This window comes from Ranitomeya imitator, chromosome 1 (genome assembly GCF_032444005.1).
Source record: "Ranitomeya imitator isolate aRanImi1 chromosome 1, aRanImi1.pri, whole genome shotgun sequence".
Taxonomy (NCBI): domain Eukaryota; kingdom Metazoa; phylum Chordata; class Amphibia; order Anura; family Dendrobatidae; genus Ranitomeya; species Ranitomeya imitator.
The window spans coordinates 99,842,008-99,866,452 of record NC_091282.1 but is presented as its reverse complement, the minus strand read 5'-3'; the positions used below and the strand labels follow the sequence as shown (position 1 = coordinate 99,866,452).

The window sequence follows — 24,445 nt, the reverse complement described above, 5'->3', positions numbered from 1 at the left end:
GTCCCACACAAGCATATAATTAATGCAAAAACCAAGAGTGCAGCTCATCAGAGCAGGCTCAGGACTTGAGCTGTGGCCCCACACATTGCGGGGGTGCAGGCCCCATTAGGTCGCCTGCTAACTGATATTTATCCATTTGGATGATGCTGTCCATCTCTGACAGCGGCATAAAAACGGTTCTGATTACTGCGTGCGCCCATACTCCAGAACCAGTGGTATCGAGGAGTGTACTCAAAGCTCCCTGTACCACCATATTTGTTTTCACATAGGAGACGGTTATTTTTACTATATACTGCAGCATAGCAGTATATAGAACAAGCAATTGAAGGTTCAAGTCCCATGGAAAAAAAAGGGAAAAAAATGCAATATAATTTTTTAAAAAATTAAAAGCTAAAAAAAATAGAAAAAAATAAAATAGAAAAAGTTTTAACTAGCCTTTTCCCCATAAAAAAATTTAAATATTTGGTATTGCTGCATTTGGAAAAATGTAATACTGGTATATAAAAATCTAAACTTATTTAACGATAAACACAGTATAGGAAAAGGAAAAAAAATCTGAATAAGGCTTTTTTTGTATTCTGGCATCCCCCCCAAAAAAATGGAATAAAAAGCAAACATTTGTACGGTATATACTCTAAGAAGATAACTATAGCTCTCAAAGCCAAAAACAAGCCCTCAAACAGTTCTACATATAAAAAAATTAAAAAATAAAATCATGGGTTCGGTGTGCTGCACAATAATCGTTGATTTATAGAGATGAGCGAAGTGATTAGTAGGACCCTGAGGTCCAGTGGTCACATCAGTAGCCTGTGGCCCCTGGGTGGGAGCCCCGTGCACCACCTCCTTCCCACCTGCAGGAACCTACTGCGCCATTTCTGATTAGTAGTTACAGCAAGATACCATGCGGGTGTCGCACCGCAGCGATTACGGCGAATCCAGTCATCTTTTTCATATTAAATGTCGTGTTTTGGGGTCTGTGACTTTGAAGCACAAGTCGCCCATCAAAGCAATTATTAACAATGCCCATAGAAGTGAATGGAGAACTGCACACAAGCAGCTAAAAAACCACGGCCGTTCTTGTGATACAAGTCTATCTACACTTGTCCACAGTTTGCCAGGAGAGGCAGTCGTGCATGTGCTCGGATGCTCCATTCAAAGTCTATGCGACTGGCAGAGACAGCCGAGCCTAGAACAAGCAAATCTATAAACCTATCCTCAGCTAGAGCGAGAGCAGGGGAAAGAGGCAGCCGGGGGAAAAGAGGCGGCCGGGGGAAAAGAGGCGGCCGGGGGAAAAGAGGCGGCCGGGGGAAAAGAGGCGGCCGGGGGAAAAGAGGCGGCCGGGGGAAAAGAGGCGGCCGGGGGAAAAGAGGCGGCCGGGGGAAAAGAGGCGGCCGGGGGAAAAGAGGCGGCCGGGGGAAAAGAGGCGGCCGGGGGAAAAGAGGCGGCCGGGGGAAAAGAGGCGGCCGGGGGAAAAGAGGCGGCCGGGGGAAAAGAGGCGGCCGGGGGAAAAGAGGCGGCCGGGGGAAAAGAGGCGGCCGGGGGAAAAGAGGCGGCCGGGGGAAAAGAGGCGGCCGGGGGAAAAGAGGCGGCCGGGGGAAAAGAGGCGGCCGGGGGAAAAGAGGCGGCCGGGGGAAAAGAGGCGGCCAGATCACCACTCTTATTCTCGAGCTGGTACCAGAAGCTGCCATCCGGTGCTACAGGCATCTGTGAGGGTTTAGAGACAAGAGCCGCAGGGAATGACGACTTCAAGAATAGATGAGAGAAGAAACTGTATACTTGGGCTATGAATGTCCACCCTATAGTCTGCAGGGTTCACAGACTCCTTAAAGCTGCCGTGCCACCAGGTCACAAGTGACAAGGTTCTGATCTTTTCTTATTCCCACTACTCTCCTAAATTCTCCGGTTTTGGCTGTTTTTATTTCCACCATACGTTTTCGGAGATATGGGCTATTTTATTTCCTGTCAATTTCTATGGTCTATATTAAGGGGGCGATTCTCAGAGTATTATCTGAAGGGGGGAGTCTTTAGGCTGCTCTGCATTATTACACTGAACCCGGCCCACTTGGAAAAGACCACAAAATTGACCACAATGGGCACACCAAGTAAAAAGGCCCATATCTCTGGAACCATATGGTGGAAGCTGCAGAATAAAAGCAGGTTTTTATTGATTCACTGTTTTTTCTTGCATTTTTTTGCTGCGGTTTTGGCATGCTAGATTTGTCTCTTGGGCACGCAGATAAAGTTTAGTGTTGGAAAAAAAAAGTCCTATTCTATAGAATCAGGTTGTGACACACAAAAAAAAAACAACACAGCAAAACCTGATATCTGCATTTTTGGTGCATTTTTTCACCACCCATTCATTTCAATAGGTGAAAAACACAAAAAAAAAACCATGCAATGCCCAAAATCCTGAAGACAAAAAAATAATGTGTGAGCATGAGATTGCTGAAATCTCAGACTTTGCATTAAAAACGCCCAGTGTGAACTTAGCCTCACTCTGCAATATGGGAAGCTGGCATCACATCGTCAATGCTGAAATTTGTGACAGCATAAAAAAAAAAATGACATGGGTCTTCCCGTTGTAACAGCGAATGATCACGGATGATTTAGCGAAGGTCATAACAGTAAGGAAATCGGCCACAACAACAAGTCCGGACACTTGTACTGGCCCACATTTCCTATAATCCCGCCAGAACACAGAGGAGGAGAATCTTCGGACCCCCATTGCTGCCTGGATAGAAGGGGGACAGCTCTAGTTCCTGCTCTTGGTGTTTTTGTTTCGGATTACCACTATTCTGCTGAAAAAGAAAATAAATCAAGGGAAACACGAGGCGATGGGATTTCCTGCAGCCACAAAAGGGATAACACACATTTCTCTACTAGGCCTGCATCTAAAGAGCCTAGGCCCAGGAGCAAACAGTAAGCATTAATACCGCTAAGTTTAGTCAGGATGGTAAATATATATATATATATATATATATATATATATATATTTTTTTTTTTTTACATGGGTTGTCTTAATTTCTTAAATGAATCAAATTGCAAAGTGCTGGTAAAAATGAGTAACTTTGCAATGTAGCTCCTATTAAAAAAAATCATTGGTTCTCAAAAACGGAGCGATTTGTACAGTTTACTGCTCGTTACTTAGGTTACCAGCCACCTCTGCAGTCAGTCAGAGATGGCCGATTTCCTGTGTAAGGAGCATGTGCTGGTATGCTCTGTGCTTTAGACACTACAAGTGCTGCATTATAGTGGACTGCATTGCTAGGTCCGGCCCGATTCAGTGCCCCTGCACTTTTCGTAATGTTACCTCTGCTGGAAGGACGGGAGAACGCACGGTTTAGAGCAGTGGTGAACCATGCCGCTGGTCCGAGAGCTGTCAGTCTTCAGTACAGCACCGCACCCCTACGCAAGCAGAAAGCTGGGCGGCAGGAAAGGGGGGCGCTATTGAAGAACGAGCGAAGCCCCTCAGTCATTCATATCCTGATCTATGTGTAAAAGAAAAAAAATCTGAAATCTTCGGCAATTTTCAGTGGCCCAATACTAGACTACTTTCTGTTCTTTTCAGCAGCCTCATTGACCTGGGCAGTAACAGGCTCTGCCTATCTGACTTGTAGAGGACAGTTTTTTTGGCACACACTGATCTGGTCATTGTGAAGGGAGGGGGAGGAGGTGAGCTGTGACACTGCCTACTGCCAATGGTGAATCCTGCTTTATCTACTGTGCCATTGTATCTCTGCCATTGTAAAACAGTCTATTGATAATGAGACTGTTGAAAAGTAATCTACACAGAACAGGAAGTGTGAGTAATACTAGGTCCAGTAAGGCTTCTTTCACACTTGCGTCGGTACGGGCCGACACAATGCGTCGGCCCGACGTACCGACGCATGTTGTGAAAATTTGGCACAACGTGGGCAGCGGATGCAGTTTTTCAACGCATCCGTTGCCCATTGTAAAGTCCCGGGAAGGAGGGGACGGAGTTCCGGCTGCGCATGCGCGGTAGGAAATGGCGGACCCGACGTACGAAAAAACGTTACATTGAACATGTTTGAACAAATGTTCAATGTTACACTGAATATGTTTTCGTGACGACAGTCCACCAAAACACGACGCATCCAGTGCACGGCGGACGCGACGGATGGCCATCTGTCACAATCCGTCGCTAATACAAGTCTATGGGAAAATGCAGGATCCTCAAAAATCAAAGCTTTGATAAAGATCGCTGTTGTGATCGAAACGCGTCCCTGCTGTTTCTGTGTGCGTCTGGTGCGGTCTTGGAGCATGTCTTGTTATTTTTAAATTCGTGAAATAAATTTGAAGATTTTACTCAAGGAGCTGGAACAAAGACCCTTTTTTCTCTCTTATGTTGCACATCGTCTTATCAGGACGGGGGTTCTGTGCACCTGGAAGGTGGCGAGCTGGCTTCATTTCTCTGTCGATTTCATATTCTCAAAAAGCAACGGATTGTGATGGAAGCTAAAAAATGCAAGTGTGAAAGTATTTGCTTGTTTGTTTTTACCTTTTTTTTCAGTAACGTTCATGCTATGAAAAAATAAAATAAAAACACTTTTTTCTTGATTCAAACAGGTCATTCTCCTTTTTAAAAATGGCAGAATACCATGAGGACATAATATGAACCGGTATCGCACACCACATACCGCACCGTATTACCATGTATCCAGCCCCAGAGCCTGTGAAGTCATTACCGGTGTATTGCGGTAGGAAGGTGTCTGTAGACGTCTTCATCACTGCGACCAATGTATGGCTGACGCAGTCATATGTTCATGTAGGAAACGGCTCTGCTCTGTGAGAACAAGACATGTTCTGCTGGGATTTACCCCTATTTTAAAGGGAATTTGTCCCAATCTGGGACGTATATGACTCATTAATATGGGCATACAGGTGATACAAATGTTACCTACCTGTATTGTATGCCTCATATTAATAGTATTGCTGCTGAGAAATCTTATTTTATTTCACCCTGCACTCCCTCAGAAGTACATACCTCATCCTCCCTTCTATGGGCGCTGCATTCAGGGATCTTCTGCGCAGGCGCCTTCCGCACCAGTGACCTCCGGGGTGCGTGCCGATAATAAGCTCTCCCAACCTCCTCCCTGCATAGTCATCGCTGTGTAAATATGGTTCCTAGCGATGACTGTGCAGGGAGGAAGTGGGGAGAGCACCTTATCGGCGCGCACCCCGAAGGTCACTGGAGCGGAAGTCTCCTACGCAGAAGATCCCTGATAGCAGCTCCATAGAAGGCATTGCTGAGGGAGTGCGGGGCGCAGGCGTGGGATTCAGGGGCCGTAACTGACAATGATGGGAGGAGGGTAGTATTGTAACGAGCACCACAAGCGCCGGAGCCTGGAAGAAATAATTAGCATAAGGAAATAAAATAAGATTTCTCAGCAACAAAACCATTAACATGAGGCATACAGGTAGGACTAGTGCAGCATCTCTATCACCTGTATGCCCATATTAAGGGTATGTGCACACGTATCCAGGAGGACTGCAGATTTTTCCGCAGCGGATTTTGAAAAACCGCAGTTCAAAACCGCTGCGGTTTTTACTGCGGATTTATCGCGGTTTCTACTGCGGGTTTACACTTGCAGTTTTCTATTGGAGCAGGTGTAAACCCGCAGCGGAATCCGCACAAAGAATTGACATGCTGCGGAATGTAAACCGCTGCGTTTCTGCGCGTTTTTTTTTCACAGCATGTGCACTGCGGTTTTCATTTCCCATAGGTTTACATTGTACTGTAAACTCATGGGAAACCGCTGCGGACCCGCAGCTGCGGACCCGCAGCTGCGGAAACGCAGCAAAATCCACAGCGTGTGCACATAGCCTAATAGGTCTTATCGTCCCGGGGGGTGGGGGGAGGGTGACCGTTTTCCCTTAATGGGTAAATTTATACAAATGATCACGTATCTGCACTGATTTCTATCACCCCTTGCAGTGCTCTCCCTGACACCATATGCATAGTACCTGCCATTCCCTAACCTAGGCCAGCTGTCCCAGGTATCTCATCTAATGGGCTCCATTAACACTGGCCCCAACTGGTAAAGCATAACATGATCCCTGTGCCAGCGTCTTTCTACCACATGGTTGATACTCGCCCTATTCTGAAGTCAGCAAGCAATCTTCCTGCCAGGAAACAGAAGTTCACACAGCGCAAACCTATACAAGTGTAAGCAGGACGCTCTCATGTGGACAACCTACAACATAACTTACAGGAATGGAGATGAAGTATTCCACCCGAATGCAAGTTGCCAGGCCTTATTTTCACCCATGTTTTCCACGGGCACATCATATTCTATGGGGCTATACAAGAGGGCCACATGAAATAAAAAGGAAACATGTCCTCCTCTGGTTCAACTTGTGCTTCAAGTGAACAGGTGGACAGAAATACAGACGGAAAAAGATGGCAGCCATGTGCGGTCCATCTTTCACTTACCGGTTGCTTAAAAATACTTGGGAAACCATCCATTCATGTTTTCTCTGCATAGAAGAAAGCTGATGACTAGCAAAATGTTTTGGTTGCAGCTTTTCCAATTCCAACCTAGTGAGTCTTCTGCTTGGCCAGAACTGTTAAAGGGACACTGTCACCTGAATTTGGAGGGAACAATCTTTAGCCATGGAGGCGGGGTTTTTGGGTGTTTGATTCACCCTTTCCTTACCCGCCGGCTGCATGCTGGCTGCAATATTGGATTGAAGTTCATTCTCTGTCCTCCGTAATACATGCCTGCACAAGGTAATCTTACCTTGTGCAGGCGTGTCCTATGGAGGACAGAGAATGAACTTCAATCCAATATTGCAGCCAGCATGCAGCCAGCGGGTAAGGAAAGGGTGAATCAAATACCCCAAAACCCCGCCTCCATGGCTAAAGATTGTTCCCTCCAAATTCAGGTGACAGTGTCCCTTTAAGGCTGAAGCCACTGATTGTCTGCGACAGTCACATGATATTGCAGCGCGAGAGCGACAAGCTGGCGTTAGCCTGTCTCTAGATACAGCAGTGTACCCCGCTGAGCATTGAGTCCAGTACTGTCAATGCCTCTATACCCCGTCCCAAGCATTTTCCCGTCATGGACAAGGACGCAGATCTGGACACATTTTTGAGGGGATTCAAAAAGGCCTGCAGACGGTACCAGTTGCCCGATAACCAGTGGGCTTGATACTGTCCTGCACGCGGCCCTGCGCTTAGTTACCCGATGTTTACCCTGGTTACTGGGGACCTCGGGATCGTTGGTCGCTGGAGAGCTGTCTGTGTGACAGCTCTCCAGCGACCAAACAGCGACGCTGCAGCGATCCGTATCGTTGTCGGTATCGCTGCAGCGTCGCTAAGTGTGACGGTACCTTTAGCCCTAGGGCTATGAGGCAAAGCTCTGGAGGTGTTTGCCGCTCTCCCTCGAGAACAAGATAGAGACTATGAGGGCAGCAGACAGGCCCTGATAAGGAAGTACCAGCTGACTCCAGAAGTGTACAGCAAAGGGTTCCAGATCCTTCATCGTAGAGCTAACCACAGCTACGGTGATGGGTTGGACGGGCTTACAACCATGAGCAGTGGGGTCCAGGGTTATCAATTTCCACCTTCAAGAAATTGAAGAACCTGATGGTGAAAGACCAATTTCTGCATCTTGCCCTGTAGAGGAATGATAGTTTGTGGTGGACCCGGAGCCAAAGGGGGTCGCCACAGCAGCAAGGATTGCGGATACCTATACAGTCTACAGTACACCTGTGCGGCAGAGCTGTAGCCCATATCATTGGGAGCAATAGTGGAGACATGGATGGTAAAATAAGGGACTTTTATTTTAATTTTTTAAATACTAGAATTGACCGCTCCTTTAATAAAGGGTGGCCCAGTAGTTGATTAACTTAGGCCCCTTTCACACATCAGTTTTTTGCAGTCAGTCACAATCCGTTGGCTCGACGGATCCGTTTTTTCGCCGGATCCTACTAGCTGATCCGGGTAATTGGATCCTGAAAAAAAAAAAAAAAAAAATCGGAGCATGCTCAGTTTAAAAAAACGGAATCTGTCGCCGGATTCCGTCATTTGACGGATCCGGAGCCCATAGGCTTCCATTCGATCAAACAACGGACGGCGACTGATCCGTCACTGTCCGTTTTTTCGACGTACACAAAAAACGTTACATTGTCCATTGTCTCCGGCCGCCGGACAAACAATTTTTGACGGATCCAGCGAACGATGGATGAAACGTGAGGCCATCCGTCACAATCCGTCGCTAATACAAGTCTATGAGAAAAAAACGGATCCGGCAACATCAGTCGCCGGATCCGTTTGTTCCAAAATTCGATGGATGGCGACTGATAGCAAAAAACATGTGTTAAAGGGGCCTTTGTGGGAAACATTAGTAGTCAGATCCTGTTTTCCTGCTAGTCAACGACTAGAATCTGTGTCCAGTCCACCGTGCCGGGACCTGAAGGCTACGTAAATGTGGGTAAAGTTTCCATTATTACGTCAATCAGCACATTCCTGCACCGCATGGCTCATGTGTCATCACTACTGCTACATTTATTACTAGTTTTCTTCCTGAAATCAATGACTGCATCAGACGCCTGGAGACACAAGCCAGTGACAAGTATGGGGCGTGGAGGGGAACTACGCTATATACAGATTATCAGGTATTTATCAAACTGTAATACCCTGCCCAATTCTACTGTTTTAAAGGGGGGTTGTCTACTTCATCTTAAATGGGTAAACAACAACAAGTAACTTTGTACCTTACCTCCTATTAAAAATACTCTCCACTACCAAGAACAGAAGGATTTTTAATTCTATAGTTTACTGCTTGTTGCCTAGGTTACCGGCCACCTCGTTGATAAGAAATGGCGGATTATGTAGGCAAAGCGCACACGATGGCAAGCAATGATCTAAAGCTGGCGGTTTCTAGACCTAGCTTTAGTGCAACGGTCAAAATAAGTGCCTAAAATATACAGCGCAAATTTATAAGATCTGGCTAAAAGAAAACCCGCATCTCTGCTCAATTTTCTGCACAGTGCGTGCATGAGATATGGTAACGTTTCAGCCATTATTATCCTAGGATAAGTAGCAGACAACCTCTTTAGACTTTCTTCAGTGAGGACAGAGTTTCAGCTCACTGCCTGATGAGAGTTACTTTAATGAAAGTCTATGGAGAAGGGAAAGGAGGTATAGGAGTGGCGGAGATAAAGGTGAGCCGATCGCCGTCTTCTGACGTTTCCAGCGCAGCTCCAGTCCGCTGCGGCGTCATGAGTCTGCTTTTGTGACCTGCCAGATCACTGTGATTGCTGCGTGGAGCAGAGATCACTTTCTCAATGTGCCTGTTAAGGCTATAGACAAAATTTACTAAGTGACCCCCGCAGAGGCACAGAAGACGCTGTGTGATTTATAACTCGGACCCAGATGATAATACTATGCTCGGAGTGGCTGCGGTTCTCCCACCCGGAATGTGGCAGCTGTATAGAAATACATGAAGCCGTCACACGCTGGTCGGGAGGAGGGCCGCTGGCCAGTCCGTGCACTGCATTGCGATCTCGGTCCAATTTAAACAGCCATCTGCCTGCGCCCTAATAGTTTCCAGACGACACATATTTGTCACTAGCTTTTACAACCTTTTTCATCACAAGCTCCATTTGAACATGCACAACTCCTCCATCAAAGCCTACAGGACTGGCAGCGACAAGCAAATCTATGAGTCCGTCCTCAGCTATGACCAGAGCAGAGAGAACTGATCAGATCACGGCTGTCATTCTAGAGCTGGCACCAAAAAATGCCATCCGGTGTTACTGGCGTCTGTGATGGCTTATAGATGGACTTCGCAATAAATGACGACTTCATGAAAAGATCAGAGCAGAAACTCTAAACTTGTGCAGTAAAAGTTCATCCTGTAGTGTGCGGAGTGCAGAGCTTCCTTAATACGCTGTCCGTGCCACATAAATACCATGCAGGGATGTAAGGCAGGAAGGTGGCATCACAGCGCCAGCCCTGAGCTTTGTGATGCTGAATAATAACAAACCACATGGGTCTCCCGAATGATCCTGGAGGATTGAGCTCAGGTGATGACAGTATAAGAACCATGTGCCACCATACAGTAAAAAAAAGCGTTCCATCTCACCAGCCTGGCCATAGCAACAAGTCCTGGCACTCGTACGCAGTGCCAGCGATAGGATGATAGGACACGCGGACCAATCAGCAGGCAGGGCCGGGCATCCTGATGCAGTGCACCGCACACCTCGTGGAGGAGAATCTCCGCTACGACCCCTTGCCTGGAGGAGGAGGAGGGAGTGCTCTGGGCACAGGGGGATTTAGGTCCTTTTGACATTTTATGTTTCCAGGACAGGGATGTCAGCAATCTCAAAAAAAGGGAAACACAAAGGCCATGGGCTTTCCTGCAGGTCATAAAGGGGTTAACGCACAGTTCTGCACCCACAAATCCCAGACCCAGAAGATAAGGCTTACACCTGCCAAACCCAGCCGGCAGCCCTGCAGCGTACACAGCGAGCGCCTGACACAATTAAGTCATTCATTGTAGTGATCCCGGTTACTGTGGCAATGATCACCTAACATTCAGCGAGGAGGGGAGCGCGTCACCACAACGTGCCGCCACTGCAAATGTACCGGGATCTCAGCACGATGGGGGGGGAGCATGGAGCAGGGTGGTGGGCCACGCGGAGTTAATAGTCATTAGGATGCGGCTCCCTGCATGTGCCCTGACTGCAGAACCACTGACACCAAGGAGCAGGGAAAGATGAAGAACTACATGCAAAAGACAAAGAGGATGGAGAACGGGGAGAAAGGTGTTAATGTAACCAGAGACTGCGCAGCCACACACAGCAGCCGTCTGTCCGACACTATGCAGCCGGTCACTAGGTAAAGTGACACCACAACATACACCTAGCAGCGCACCCCACAGTGACCCTGATTACTGCCACCCAGGGTGTCACCTGCACACACTGATATATGGGAGCAGAGGGATCATGTACCGCCTTCATCCATCTCCAGATAATATACCAGACTCCGGTACCAGGACAAGGACAGAGACCTAAAGTCGCCCCCACCGCGCTCCGGCCATTCCTACGCAGCCGCCACCTCCGCGCTCCGGCCATTCCTACGCAGTCACCCCCTCCGCGCTCCGGCCATTCCTACGCAGTCACCCCCTCCGCGCTCCGGCCATTCCTACGCAGTCACCCCCTCCGCGCTCCGGCCATTCCTACGCAGTCACCCTCTCCGCGCTCCGGCCCGTCCTGCGCAGTCACCCCCTCCGCGCTCCGGCTCGTCCTACGCAGTCACCCCTCTCCGCGCTCCGGCTCGTCCTACGCAGTCACCCCTCTCCGCGCTCCGGCCCGTCCTGCGCAGTCACCCCCTCCGCGCTCCGGCTCGTCCTACGCAGTCGCCCCCTCCGTGCTCCGGCCTGTCCTGCGCAGTCACCCCCTCCGCACTCCGGCCATTCCTACGCAGTCGCCACCTCCACGCTCCGGCCCGTCCTGCGCAGTCGCCCTCTCCACGCTCCAGCCCGTCCTGCCCAGTCGTCCCCTCCGTGCTCCGGCCTGTCCTGCGCAGTCACCCCCTCCGCACTCCGGCCATTCCTACGCAGTCGCCCTCTCCACGCTCCAGCCCGTCCTGCCCAGTCGCCCCCTCCGCGCTCCAGCCTGTCCTACGCAGTCGCCCCCTCCGCGCTCCGGACCGTCTTACGCGGTCGTCCCCTCCGTGCTCTGGCCCGTCCTGCCCAGTCGCCCTCTCCACGCTCCAGCCCGTCCTGCCCAATCGCCCCCTCCGCGCTCCAGCCTGTCTTACGCAGTCGCCCCCTCCACGCTCCGGCCCGTCCTGCGCAGTCGCCCCCTCCACGCTCCGACCCATCCTGCGCAGTCGCCCCCTTCACGCTCCGGCCCATCCTGCGCAGTCACCCCCTCCGCGCTCCGGACCGTCTTACGCGGTTGCCCCCTCTGCACTCCGGACCGTGTTACGCGGTCAGCCCCTCCGCGCTCCGGCCCGTCCTACGCAGTCGCCACCTCAGCGCTCCGGACCGTTCTGCACAGTTGCCCCCTCCACGCTCCGGCCCGTCCTACACAGTCGCCTTCTCCGCACTCCGGACCATCCTACGCTGTCGCCACCTCCACGTTCCAGACCGTCCTACACAGTCGCCCTCTCCGCACCATCCTACGCTGTCGCCACCTCCGCGCTCCGGCCCATCCTACGCAGTCACCACTTCCGCGCTCCAACCCGTCCTACGCAGTCACCCCCTCCGCGCTCCGGCCCGTCCTACGCAGTCACCACTTCCGCGCTCCGACCCGTCCTACGCAGTCACCCCCTCCGCGCTCCGGCCCGTCCTACGCTGTCGCCACCTCCACGCTCCGGCCCATCCTACGCAGTCACCCCCTCCACGCTCCGGCCCGTCCTACGCAGTCGCCACCTCCACGCTCCGGCCCGTCCTACGCAGTCGCCACCTCCACGCTCCGGCTCGTCCTACGCAGTCACCCCCTCTGCGCTCCGGCCCGTCCTACGCAGTCACCACTTCCGCGCTCCGACCCGTCCTACGCAGTCACCCCCTCCGCGCTCCGACCCGTCCTACGCAGTCACCCCCTCCGCGCTCCGGCCCGTCCTACGCAGTCGCCACCTCCACGCTCCGGCCCATCCTACGCAGTCACCCCCTCCGCACTCCGGCCCGTCCTACGCAGTCACCCCCTCCGCACTCCGGCCCGTCCTACGCAGTCGCCCCCTCCGTGCTCCGGCCCGTCCTGCGCGGTCACCCCCTCCGCACTCCGGCCATTCCTACGCAGTCGCCACCTCTACGCTCCGGCCCGTCCTGCGCAGTCGCCCTCTCCACGCTCCAGCCCGTCCTGCCCAGTCGCCCCCTCCGCGCTCCAGCCTGTCCTGCGCAGTCGCCCCCTCCGCGCTCCGGACAGTCTTACGCGGTCGGCCCCTCCGTGCTCTGGCCCGTCCTGCCCAGTCGACCTCTCCACGCTCCAGCCCGTCCTGCCCAGTCGCCCCCTCCGCGCTCCAGCCTGTCCTGCGCAGTCGCCCCCTCCGCGCTCCGGACCGTCTTACGCGGTCGGCCCCTCCGTGCTCTGGCCCGTCCTGCCCAGTCGCCCTCTCCACACTCCAGCCCGTCCTGCCCAATCGCCCCCTCCGCGCTCCAGCCTGTCCTACGCAGTCGCCCCCTCCACGCTCCGGCCCGTCCTGCGCAGTCGCCCCCTCCACGCTCCGGCCCATCCTGCGCAGTCGCCCCCTCCACGCTCCAGCCCATCCTGCGCAGTCGCCCCCTCCACGCTCCGGCCCATCCTGCGCAGTCGCCCCCTCCACGCTCCGGCCCATCCTGCGCAGTCACCCCCTCCGGACCGTCTTACGCGGTTGCCCCCTCTGCACTCCGGACCGTGTTACGCGGTCAGCCCCTCCGCGCTCCGGCCCGTCCTACGCAGTCGCCACCTCAGCGCTCCGGCCCGTCCTACGCAGTCGCCACCTCAGCGCTCCGGCCCATCCTGCGCAGTCGCCCCCTCCACGCTCCGGCCCATCCTGCGCAGTCACCCCCTCCGGACCGTCTTACGCGGTTGCCCCCTCTGCACTCCGGACCGTGTTACGCGGTCAGCCCCTCCGCGCTCCGGACCGTCCTACGCAGTCGCCACCTCAGCGCTCCGGCCCGTCCTACGCAGTCGCCACCTCAGCGCTCCGGCCCGTTCTGCACAGTTGCCCCCTCCACGCTCCGGCCCGTCCTACACAGTCGCCCTCTCCGCACTCCGGCCCGTCCTACGCAGTCGCCACCTCCGCGCTCCGGCCCGTCCTACGCAGTCGCCACCTCCGCGCTCCGGCCCGTCCTACGCAGTCGCCTCCTCCACGCTCCGGCCCGTCCTACGCAGTCGCCCCCTCCGCGCTCCGGCCCGTCCTACGCAGTCGCCTCCTCCGCGCTCCGGCCCGTCCTACGCAGTCGCCACCTCCGCGCTCCGGCCCGTCCTACGCAGTCGCCACCTCCGCGCTCCGACCCGTCCTACGCAGTCGCCTCCTCCACGCTCCGGCCCGTCCTACGCAGTCGCCCCCTCCACGCCCCGGCCCATCAGTCCTATGCCCCATACTCTGCTGTCCCATCTTGGCCCCCAGACCCCCGCTCTCCAGCCCCGCAGACATGCCATCTCCTGTCACCAGCATTTCCCATCAGATCGCAGCCAACCATCGCCCGATGAGCACAGCACCTCCCAGCCCCATCAGTCGCACTGTCACAGCCGCTCCATGCTCTGCAGCCGCCCTGCCCTCTCGGGGAGGCCCCGGCACAATGGCGGCTCCCGCACAGAATGAATGGACACCACACTCACCGTCGCTCCTCTTGATCTCCACATAGATCCCAATCTGGATCTTGCCGAAGCTGGAAGCCATGCCGCCGCCTCCTCCTCCGTGCCCCGGTCCCTTCTGCTGCTGCCGGCCGCTCTCCCGCGCTCGGTGGGCACACACTGCCTATTATTGTTTGAAAAATGAGGCCAAGCGATGCCGGGGAAACAGGAGGAGGAGGGAGGACGGGACGGGGCTCTGGAGGAGGTGGGGTGCGGGCGGTGAGGCGCCTCTGCCGGTCACATTCACAGCCAGAGAAGGAGGAGACGTAACTGAAACTAGGAGGAACCGCAACACGCGTGCGCGCTGACGTCACCCGAGCTGCTAGAAAGACGCGCATGCGTAGAAGGAAGTCTAGTATATCCAGGACCAACCGGCAAACATACATAAGCGGTGAATGTACGCGGAATGGCCGGGGACGCGCACTGAGCGCACTGAACTCACTGGAAAAAAAGCTCCATTCACACATTAGGTCTAGGATGCTTTCTGTGACAAAGTACAGTGTGAAAAAGTGTTGTCGATAACAACCAATCACAGCTCACGTTTCATTTTCTAAGTTGCTGTTGAAAAATGAAAGCTGCTCTTTGATTGGTTGCTATAGGCAACAGCCTGTGGACTTGTGCAATGACTCTATTTCATGCAAAAGTTTTATTTCTTTTGTTTTGCAAACTCATGTTACTCTCTTCCAAAATCCTGAACTTGTATTTTTTATTTTTGTGTCTCCACAGCTGAATAAGATCTTGTTATTGTAGTTTGGAGCGACACCATTCACTTCACCACATGATGCACTAAAAAAACAGAAAAGAAACGTCAAGTGAGATGAAAGAGATGCAATTCCTTATGGCGTTCATTGGGCGGTAAAAAGGACCCGAAAACGTGCTCCTTCAGCTCTGCGCTTACGGCGACACTAGGCGACGCCATGTAAGGCCTCTTTCACACTTGCGTCGTGTGACGTCCGTCGCAATGCGTCGTTTTGGAGAAAAAACGCATCCTGCAAATGTGCTCGCAGGATGCGTTTTTTCTCCATAGACTTGTATTAGCGATGCATTGCGACGTATGGCCACATGTCGCATCCGTCATGCGACAGATGCGTCGTGTTCTGGCGGACCGTTGGCACAAAAAAAGTTCCATGTAACATTTTTTTGTGCGTCGCGGCCGCTATTTTCGACCACTTATGCGCGGCCAAAACTCCGCCCCCTCCTCCCTGGACATTACAATGGGGCAGCGGATGCGTTGAAAAACTGCATCCGCTGCCCCCGTTGTTCATTTATTTCACAACGTCCGTCGGGCCGACGCATGGCGATGGCCCCGTGCTGACGCCAGTGTGAAAGTAGCCAAATGTGTTCTTTTCCCATCGATGGGGCGGTGTGAGGGCTGTTTCTGCGTCCCAGGCTGTAGTTTTCAGAGATAGCCAAGCTGCTACTGCGCGGGCGGCGCCACCTTGGAGAAGGAATTTTTTTTTCTTTTCTAATAAGATGGCGCCACCGGCGCATGCGCACAGCAGCTATCGCCTCACAGCTACATACACCGAGAGCTGCTACCTACGCAGGGGGAGCGGGCACCATTTTCACATTTTGTTTTCTAGCTGAATAACATGAAGAACAGTTATTATTGGTACATAAAACATGCGATTATGCTGCAGCGCCGGTGCTACGGCTGCACCTGCCTGCAAAAGGTTTTGGGTTTTTTTTTAAGTATGTACAGATATTCATTATTCAAAGTAGGGGGCAGGTCGGTGAGGGATCAGTGACCTGTCAGCAATCTGCATTATGAATACCCAAGCAGAGCACCACATGAAGACCCCCGCAGGCCGCCCCAGAGCAGGAGCATATCATTAACTCAAAACTGAAAATAAAGATTAAACAACCACAAGATGGATTTCCTCAACCAAGGTATCAATGTAATCAGTATAACAGTGCCGACCTGACACTGTCTGTAGGTTACTGTGCACAATCCTGCCGACAGATTCCCTTTAAATATAAGGGTGTTATTATTTTATTCACATTTTTATAGCGCTATTTATGCCATGGCACTTTACATGGGAAAAAGGGGGCAAATATAGACAAATACAATAAACATGAGCATAAAACAAGGCACTAACAGGTACATAAGGAGGGAGGACCCTGCCCGCGGGGGCTCACAATCTGCCGGGGATGGGTGAGTCTACAATAGGTGAGGGTAGAGCTGGTTGTGCGGCAGTTCAGTAGGTTGAGGATCACTGCAGGCTGTAGGCTTGTCGGTAGAGGTTGAGTATTCAGGTATGTGCACACATTGCGTATTTGACACTGCGGATTCGCAGCAGTTTTCCATGCGTTGTGCAGTACCATATAAACCTATGGAAAACAAAATCCGCAGTGCACATGCTGTGGAAAATACCGCACGGAAACGCTGTGGTTTATTTTCCGCAGCATGTCAATTCTTTCTGCGTATTCCGCAGCGTTTTACACCTGCTTCATAATTGGAATCCGCACATGTAAAACATATGTGAAAACCCGCACAAAAACCGCGGTAAATCCGCAGGTAATCCGCAGGTAAAATGCAGGATTCTACAATTTTTGGCTAGTTTGTGTTAAATAAGTATTGACATGGTGTAACTTTCATACGTTATTTATTTGAGGTTGTATTTGCGTAATGTTAAGAACTTCTAAGGACCAGATTTTTTTCATGTCCTGATACATGAATTATATAATTCAAACAGGGTGTACTTAGTTCTTCTCACTACTATACATTCAGAAGTTTAGGGTCACTTAGAAATTTGCTTAAGGTACTGTCACACTAGACGATATCGCTAGCGATCCGTGACGTTGCAGCGTCCTCGCTAGCGATATCGTCCAGTGTGACAGGCAGCAGCGATCAGGCCCCTGCTGGGAGATCGCTGGTCGGGGAAGAAAGTCCAGAACTTTATTTCGTCGCTGGACTCCCCGTAGACATCGCTGAATCGGCGTGTGTGACACCGATTCAGCGATGTCTTCGCTGGTAACCAGGGTAAACATCGGGTAACTAAGCGCAGGGCCGCGCTTAGTAACCCGATGTTTACCCTGGTTACCATCCTAAAAGTAAAAAAACAAACACTACATACTTACCTACAGCCGTCTGTCCTCCAGCGCTGTGCTCTGCTCTCCTCCTGCTCTGGCTGTGAGCGTCGGTCAGCCGGAATGCAGAGCGGTGACGTCACCGCTCTGCTTTCTGGCTGCCCGGCGCTCACAGCCAGACCAGAGAAGCAGAGCGCCGAGGACAGACGGCTGTAGGTAAGTATGTAGCGTTTGTTTTTTTACTTTTTAGGATGGTAACCAGGGTAAACATCGGGTTACTAAGCGCGGCCCTGCGCTTAGTTACCCGATGTTTACCCTGGTTACCGGGGACCTCGGGATCGTTGGTCGCTGGAGAGCTGTCTGTGTGACAGCTCTCCAGCGACCAAACAGCGACGCTGCAGCGATCCGGATCGTTGTCGGTATCGCTGCAGCGTCGCTATGTGTGACGGTACCTTTATTTTTGAAAGAAAAGCACAATTTGTTCCAAGGAAGCTAACATTAAATGATTCAGAAATACACTCTATACATTGTTAATGTGGTAAATGACTGTTCTATCTGCAAATGTCTGGTTTGTAATGCAATATCTTCATAGGTGTATAGAGGCCCATTTCCAACAACCATTACTCCAGTGTTCTTATGGTACTTTGTGTTTGCTAACTGTGTAAGAAGGCTAATGGATGGTTAGAATACCCTTGAAAACCCTTGTGCAAGTATGTTAGCACAGCTGAAAACAGTTTGGCTTATTAGAGAAGCTATAAACCTGACCTTCCTTTGAGCTAGTTGATAATCTGGAGCATTACATTTGTTTGTTCCATCAAACTCTCAAAATGGCCAGAAAAAAAGAACTTTCATGTAAAACGCGACAGTCTATTCTTGTTCTTTGAAATGAAGGCTATTCCATGCGAGAAATTGCCAAAAGAAACTGAAGATTTCCTACAACGGTGTGCACTACTCCCTTCAGAGAAGAGCACAAACAGGCTCTAACCAGAATAGAAAGAGAAGTGGGAGGCCCCACTGCACAACTGAGCAACAAGCCTAGTACATTAGAGTCTGTAGTTTGAGAAATCGACACCTCACAGGTCCTCAACTGGCAGCTTCATTAAATAGTACATGCAAAATGCCAGTGTCAACGTCTACAGTGAAGAGGCGACTCCGGGATGCTGGCCTTCAGGGCAGATGACAAAGAAAAAGCCATATCTGAGACTGGCTAATAAAAGGAAAATGTTAATATGGGCAAAAGAACACAGACATTGAGGTATGCCTTTTCATCTGGACACCTCACATCTGTGGCACTGCTAGGTTCCTTATTGGGCCTCCTGATGAACCCTAAAGACGTAAACTCGTCAAGGCTGGAGCTAAGTAGGGGTTAAAATCCCCGCTGTGTATTCTTATTGTTGGTTGGGAATTTGTTGTGAATTCCGCTCTTGGGCTTCCTCCGGTGGTTGTAAGTGGCACTTTTGTGAGTTCTGCTCTTGGGCTCCCTCTTGTGGTTTCTAGTGGTATGGCTGCTCCTTGGAGTTAGCTGTCATCAGCTGCCTCCACTTATCGTCTCTTCTGCTCGGCCATTTAAGTCTGGCTCTATCTTCAGCCAGTGCCACTTGTAAATGGTTCCTGGTTGGATTCACATCTCTTTGGAGTTCCCTGTTATCCTGACCAGTTCAGCTAAGCTAAGTTTTTGCTTGCCCTTTTCTGTCCATAGATTGTGGACTTATCCATTCTGTGCTTTCTATGTTTGTCCAGCTTATCAGTGTGAATTAATTCTGTCTTGCTGGAAGCTCTGGGAGGCAGATTTGCCCTCCACACCTTTAGTCAGGTGTGGAGATTTTTTGTAAACTCTGCGTGGATTTTTGTAGTGTTTTATACTGACCGCACAGTATTCCATCCTGTCCTATCTATTTAGTTAGACTGGCCTCCTGTGCTCATCCTGGTTTCATTGTGTGTATGTCTTTTCCCTCTCCACTCACAGTCATTATTTGTGGGGGGCTAATCTATCCTTTGGGGATTTTCTCTGAGGCAAGATAGCTTTCCTGCTTCTATCTTTAGGGGTAGTTAGCTCTTAGGCTGTGACGAGATGCCTAGGGAGAGTTAGGAGCATTCCACGGCTACTTCTAGTGTTGTGTTGAGCTTAGGGACTGCGGTCAGTACAGTTACCACTTTCTTCGGAGCTCGTTCCATGTTGCTCCTAGACCACCGCATCATAACAGGAATTATTATGAACAAACCTTGTTGTTCCTGACAATTATGTGGATTTAATGATTTACTCTTGTTATATGGTCAACTGTTTCTTGTTTAGTGGGGAGAGCATTGTTATATTTGGATTTTGACCCCCACAATTTATGTGTCGTATCTGTATGAGGTGCACAATTTTCCTTGCTGCTATACAGTCTTTGCTATAGTGTATTACATCCTAAGATAAGAAGTATTATTCCTGATTGTCATCTATACAAGAGTGAACTGGTTCATAACCTGTCAGATATATTTTTTTGTTAATTAAGTTCTATCCATTCTATTCTTTACTATGCTTATTGTATTCCCACCTGTGGATCATTAGGGGCTACCAGGGCAAATCTGGGACAGCCGCCATGGAGTGGAGGCGCCAAAACAATCGTATCTTTTAGGGTGCCAACCCCCACTGTCAGGAAGGGATAGCAGGCTATTGTAGGGATTTTTGGACAGGTTAATATGTTGGCTTGTGGCAAAACTATTGCCTTACACTGGGTTGGTGAATTTTTAAATACAGTGCCTTGCGAAAGTATTCGGCTCCCTGGAACTTTTCAACCTTTTCCCACATATCCTGCTTCAAACATAAAGATACCAAATGTAAATTTTTGGTGAAGAATCAACAACAAGTGGAACACAATTGTGAAATTGAACAAAATATATTGCTTATTTTAAATTTTTGTGGATCACACAGAAGATCATTTGTGAGATGCAGAACAACTGAAAAGATGCTGGAAGAGTGCCTGACGCCATCTGTCAAGCATGGTGGAGATAATGTGATGGTCTGGGGTTGCTTTGGTGCTGGTATAGTGGGAGATTTGTACAAGGTAAAAGAGATATTGAATAAGGAAGGATATCACTCCATTTTGCAACGCCATGCCATACTCTGTGGACAGCGTTTGATTGGAGCCAATTTCATCCTACAACAGGACAATGACCTAAAGCACACCTCCAAATTATGCAAGAACTATTTAGGGAAGAAGCCGGCAGCTGGTATTCTATCTGTAATGGAAAGGCCAGCGCAGTCACCAGATCTCAACCCCATTGAGTTGTTGTGGGAGCAGCTTGGCCGTATGGTACGCAAAAAGTGCCCATCAAGCCAAACCAACTTGTGGGAGGGGCTTCTGGAAGCATGGGGGGAAATTTCACCAGATTACCTCAGCAAATTAACTGCTAGAATGCCAAAGGTTTGCAATGCTGTAATTGCTGCAAAGGGAGTGCAGCACCCCAGGTAGCCGGTTGCTGCAGTGATGTTGCCTTCCCTTCGGGGAGGGTGATGTCATGCTAGGAGGCAAGGGGGATTCTTTCTATCAGGTAAGGCACTCACATTCAACACATCTGAATCTAGGCCAGGAGGGGGACCTGGATTCAAGGGAGCTTCCTTACACTTTATGTATCCTGGTCTGGAGGAGTAGCCAGGCAGTCTGAGAGAGACATTGGAGGGAGACAGTTGGTCTCCAGGAGAGCAGAAGGACATCTGGAGTAGACGTAGAGGCCGAGCAGCCACGAGGGAGCTGCAGCCTCTGGAAAGAGAGATAACGAGAGGAGTTGAATTGTGAAGGAGCTTAGAGGGAAGAAGCACAGTGGAGGAAAGGGCTCAGGAGGGGAACAGCGGAAGGACACCCTCAGAGCCAGAGCACAGAAGCCGGGTACCGGGAGCCCGAGGTCGTGTTGTTCTCCAGGACGTGCAACAGAATCGGAGGGCATAGTACTATATGTCAATTGCCTGTAACAGGTCTGAGGTGAAGCAGTGACCTTAAGATCCGAGTCATCTAAGACATCCTTTAAACAGGCTCAAACTGCCTATTGTACAGACATCTGTTTTAGGACAGGAGAGAGGGGACCCTGTCAGCAAGCTTTAAGCCGCAGGGACCTCGCCATCTGGCGCAAGTAGGAAAGGCTTATGGACCTCACCTGGAGTGGGATCCCTTATTGTCTCCAAGTCGGCCGGTCTACAGCTACCCTACACCTGGTACCCTGGACTGAGGACTGCTACCTTCAGTAAACCAGGTAAAAGACTGCAAACTCTGTGTCCTCCACTTATTTGTCGGCATACACCATCTTTGCTACACACCTTGGGAGCCCTGGGGACCCCGCTTCACCTGTGGGAAGCCTTACCATCTTGCTACAACATCACCCCAGAGGACCCCTTTAAGCAACGTCGTCCCTACTGACCGAATACCACAGGTAGTATCACAAACAACAGACATTACAAATCCCTTTAAAGACCTTTCCTTTTCATTGGGCACTCAAGGCCACGGACCAGGTCGCAGCCACCGTGACATCCCCTTTAAGACCGGACCTGGTACCGAGTACCCTGCTGCCCTGGCGGGCGTTTCAGGAGCATTCTTTGACAAAAGCAAAGTTTGAAGAAGAAAATTATTATTTTAAATAAAAATCTTATTTTCGAACCTTGTCAATGTCTGGACTAGATTTTAAATTCATTTGGCAACTTATTTGATTAATAAAAGTATGAGTTCTCATGGAAAACACAAAATTGTCTGGGTGACCCTAAACTTTTGAACGGTCGTGTACATGTATACAATACTGTGCAAACGTTTTCGACAGTTATGGGGAAAATGCTGCAAAGTAAGAACGCTTTAAAAAATAAAAGTGTTGGTAGTTTTTTTTTTTTCAATTACAGTAGCAAAATTCAAAGTGAAAAGAAAAACAAATGATAAATCTAAATAAAATCAATATCTGATGTGACGGCCTTTTGCCTTCAAAACTGCATCATTTCTTCCAGGTATGCTTGCACAATTCTTGAATGTACTCAGCAGGGAGGTTCCAAATATCATGGAGAACTGACCACAGATCTTCTGCAGATGTCGCTTGTGCAAATCCTTCTGTCTCTTCATATAATCCCAGACAGACTTGAGGATGTTGAGATGAGGGCTATGTGGGGGTCATATCATCACTTCCAGGACTCCATGTTTTTTTTTATGCTGCAGATACTTCTAGGTGACATTGGCTGTATGTTTAGGGTTATTGTCCTGCTGCAGAATCAATTTATAGAATCAGACACCTCCCTAAAGGTATTGCATGATGCATAAGTACCTGACTGCATTTCTCATTATTGAAGACAACATTATTCCTGATCAAATCGATCATTTTGTTTGCTGAAATGTAGCCCCAAAGTTGCAATGAACCTCCACCGATCTTTAATAGCACCTGAAGAAACTCATTATTGTATCACTCTCCAGCCCTTTGGTGAACAAACTGCCTGGTGCATCCAATATTTCAAGATTTGACTTATCTGTTGAGAGCACCTGCAGCCATTTTTGTGCACCCCAGTTCCTATATTTTCATACATAGTTGGACTTGTTTCCATGTTAAAAATACATCTTTTGATTGCAGTTATTTCATGAAGACCACTTATGTCCAGACTTCTGTGACCTGCAGGTGAGTGTAGCTGGGCTCCACCGTTTGCTGCTAGTTCTGAGCTGATGGCACTGCTGGATACCTTAGAACTGGAAGTAAGCATGATGTGTCCTTCACCTGTTGCACTAAGGCCGGTTTCACACGTCAGTGGCTCCGGTACGTGTGGTGACAGTTTCCTCACGTACCGGAGACACTGACTCACGTAGACCCATTAAAATCAATGTGTCTCTGCACATGTCAGCGTGTTTTCACGGACCGTGTGTCCGTGTGCAAAACACGGAGACATGTCAGTGTTCGTTGGAGCGCACGGATTACACGGACCCATTAAAGTCAATGGGTCTGTATAAAACACGTACCGCACACGGACGCTGTCCGTGTGCAGTCCGTGTGCCGTGCAGGAGACAGCGCTACTGTAAGCACTGCCCCCCCCCCACACGTGGTGCTAAAGCGGCCATTCATATCTTCTTTCTAGCAGCGTTCGCTGGAAAGAAGATATGAAAAATCCTTTTTTTTGTCCTCGTGTTTAAAATAAAGATCCCTGTCGCCACCCAACTCCCACCCCCTGTGCGCCCTCCCCCCCCCCCCCCCCGCTGTTACTCAAATACTCACCCGTCTCCCTCGCAGCGTCCTGTCCTCGCTGCACCTTCTCCTGTATGAGCGGTCACGTGGGGCAGCCGATTACAGTCATGAATATGCGGCTCCACCTCCCATAGGGGTGGAGCCGCATATTCATTACTTTAATAAGCTGAAAGCATTTCAAGCTTTACGAGCGTAGATTGCCTGATGAGTTTGAAAGTGCATTTCCTCCATTTCAACCTTGACTACTTTCCTGAAAATTTGGGAGCTGTGAGTGAAGAGCAAGGTGAACGATTCCACCAGGACATTGAGAAATGGAAAGAAGACACCAGGGAAAATGGAGCTTTACAGTACTGGCAGACTACTGTTGGACGCTTCAGAAAGACATTCCAGAGGCTACTCACAAGCATAAATGTACCAAGAGGAGCCTCACAGAGGAAACAAATTGAGTTTAGTGAGTCTTAGTGAGCTCATTGCAGTTCAAAAATGATTTTCATGAAAAATTTGTAATAAAAAATTAATTTTCTAAGTCTATTTTCATTTATTTTTCAGTATTGCCTTATTTAACATAGTTACCCTAAATCGTCAGGGAACATGATGTCCTATGCCAAAACGGAGGTCATTTTCGAATTCAGCGCACCAGGAAACAAAGATTACGTGGAATAACCAAAACAGCTCTTGAAATTTTATCTTTTGCAGACCTGTGTTATTATTATTACACCTACTACATATTGCATCTTGGAGATGGTAATATCTCGTTAACTGTGTGGTTTTGTGAACGATGAAAGTGATATCAAGGAATGAAGGAATTTGGGGACCACCGAAGTAATGGGGGTTTATTATTTTAACACTTTTTTGCCCATTTTTGAAAAATCCTGGTCTACTCACTTAAATATGCACCTATACTGTGCATGGGGCATTTTTT

At 50.0% G+C, this 24,445-nt stretch overlaps 1 protein-coding gene across 6 annotated transcripts in view; it reads right to left on the bottom strand.

Moving 5' to 3' along the window:
* The window catches only part of KIF2A (kinesin family member 2A), an 89,848-nt gene extending 75,234 nt beyond the window's left edge, over positions 1 to 14,614 (bottom strand). The window contains exon 1 of one of the 6 annotated variants that reach the window (XM_069749199.1): positions 14,299 to 14,614. In XM_069749199.1, coding sequence (XP_069605300.1) covers positions 14,299 to 14,359 — 61 coding nt within the window. In that variant the 5' untranslated portion in view covers positions 14,360 to 14,614. The remainder of the gene's footprint in view (positions 1 to 14,298) is intronic. The other 5 variants (XM_069749157.1, XM_069749175.1, XM_069749193.1 and 2 more) reach the window with 5 other exon arrangements.
* Positions 14,615 to 24,445: the final 9,831 nt, after the last annotated feature.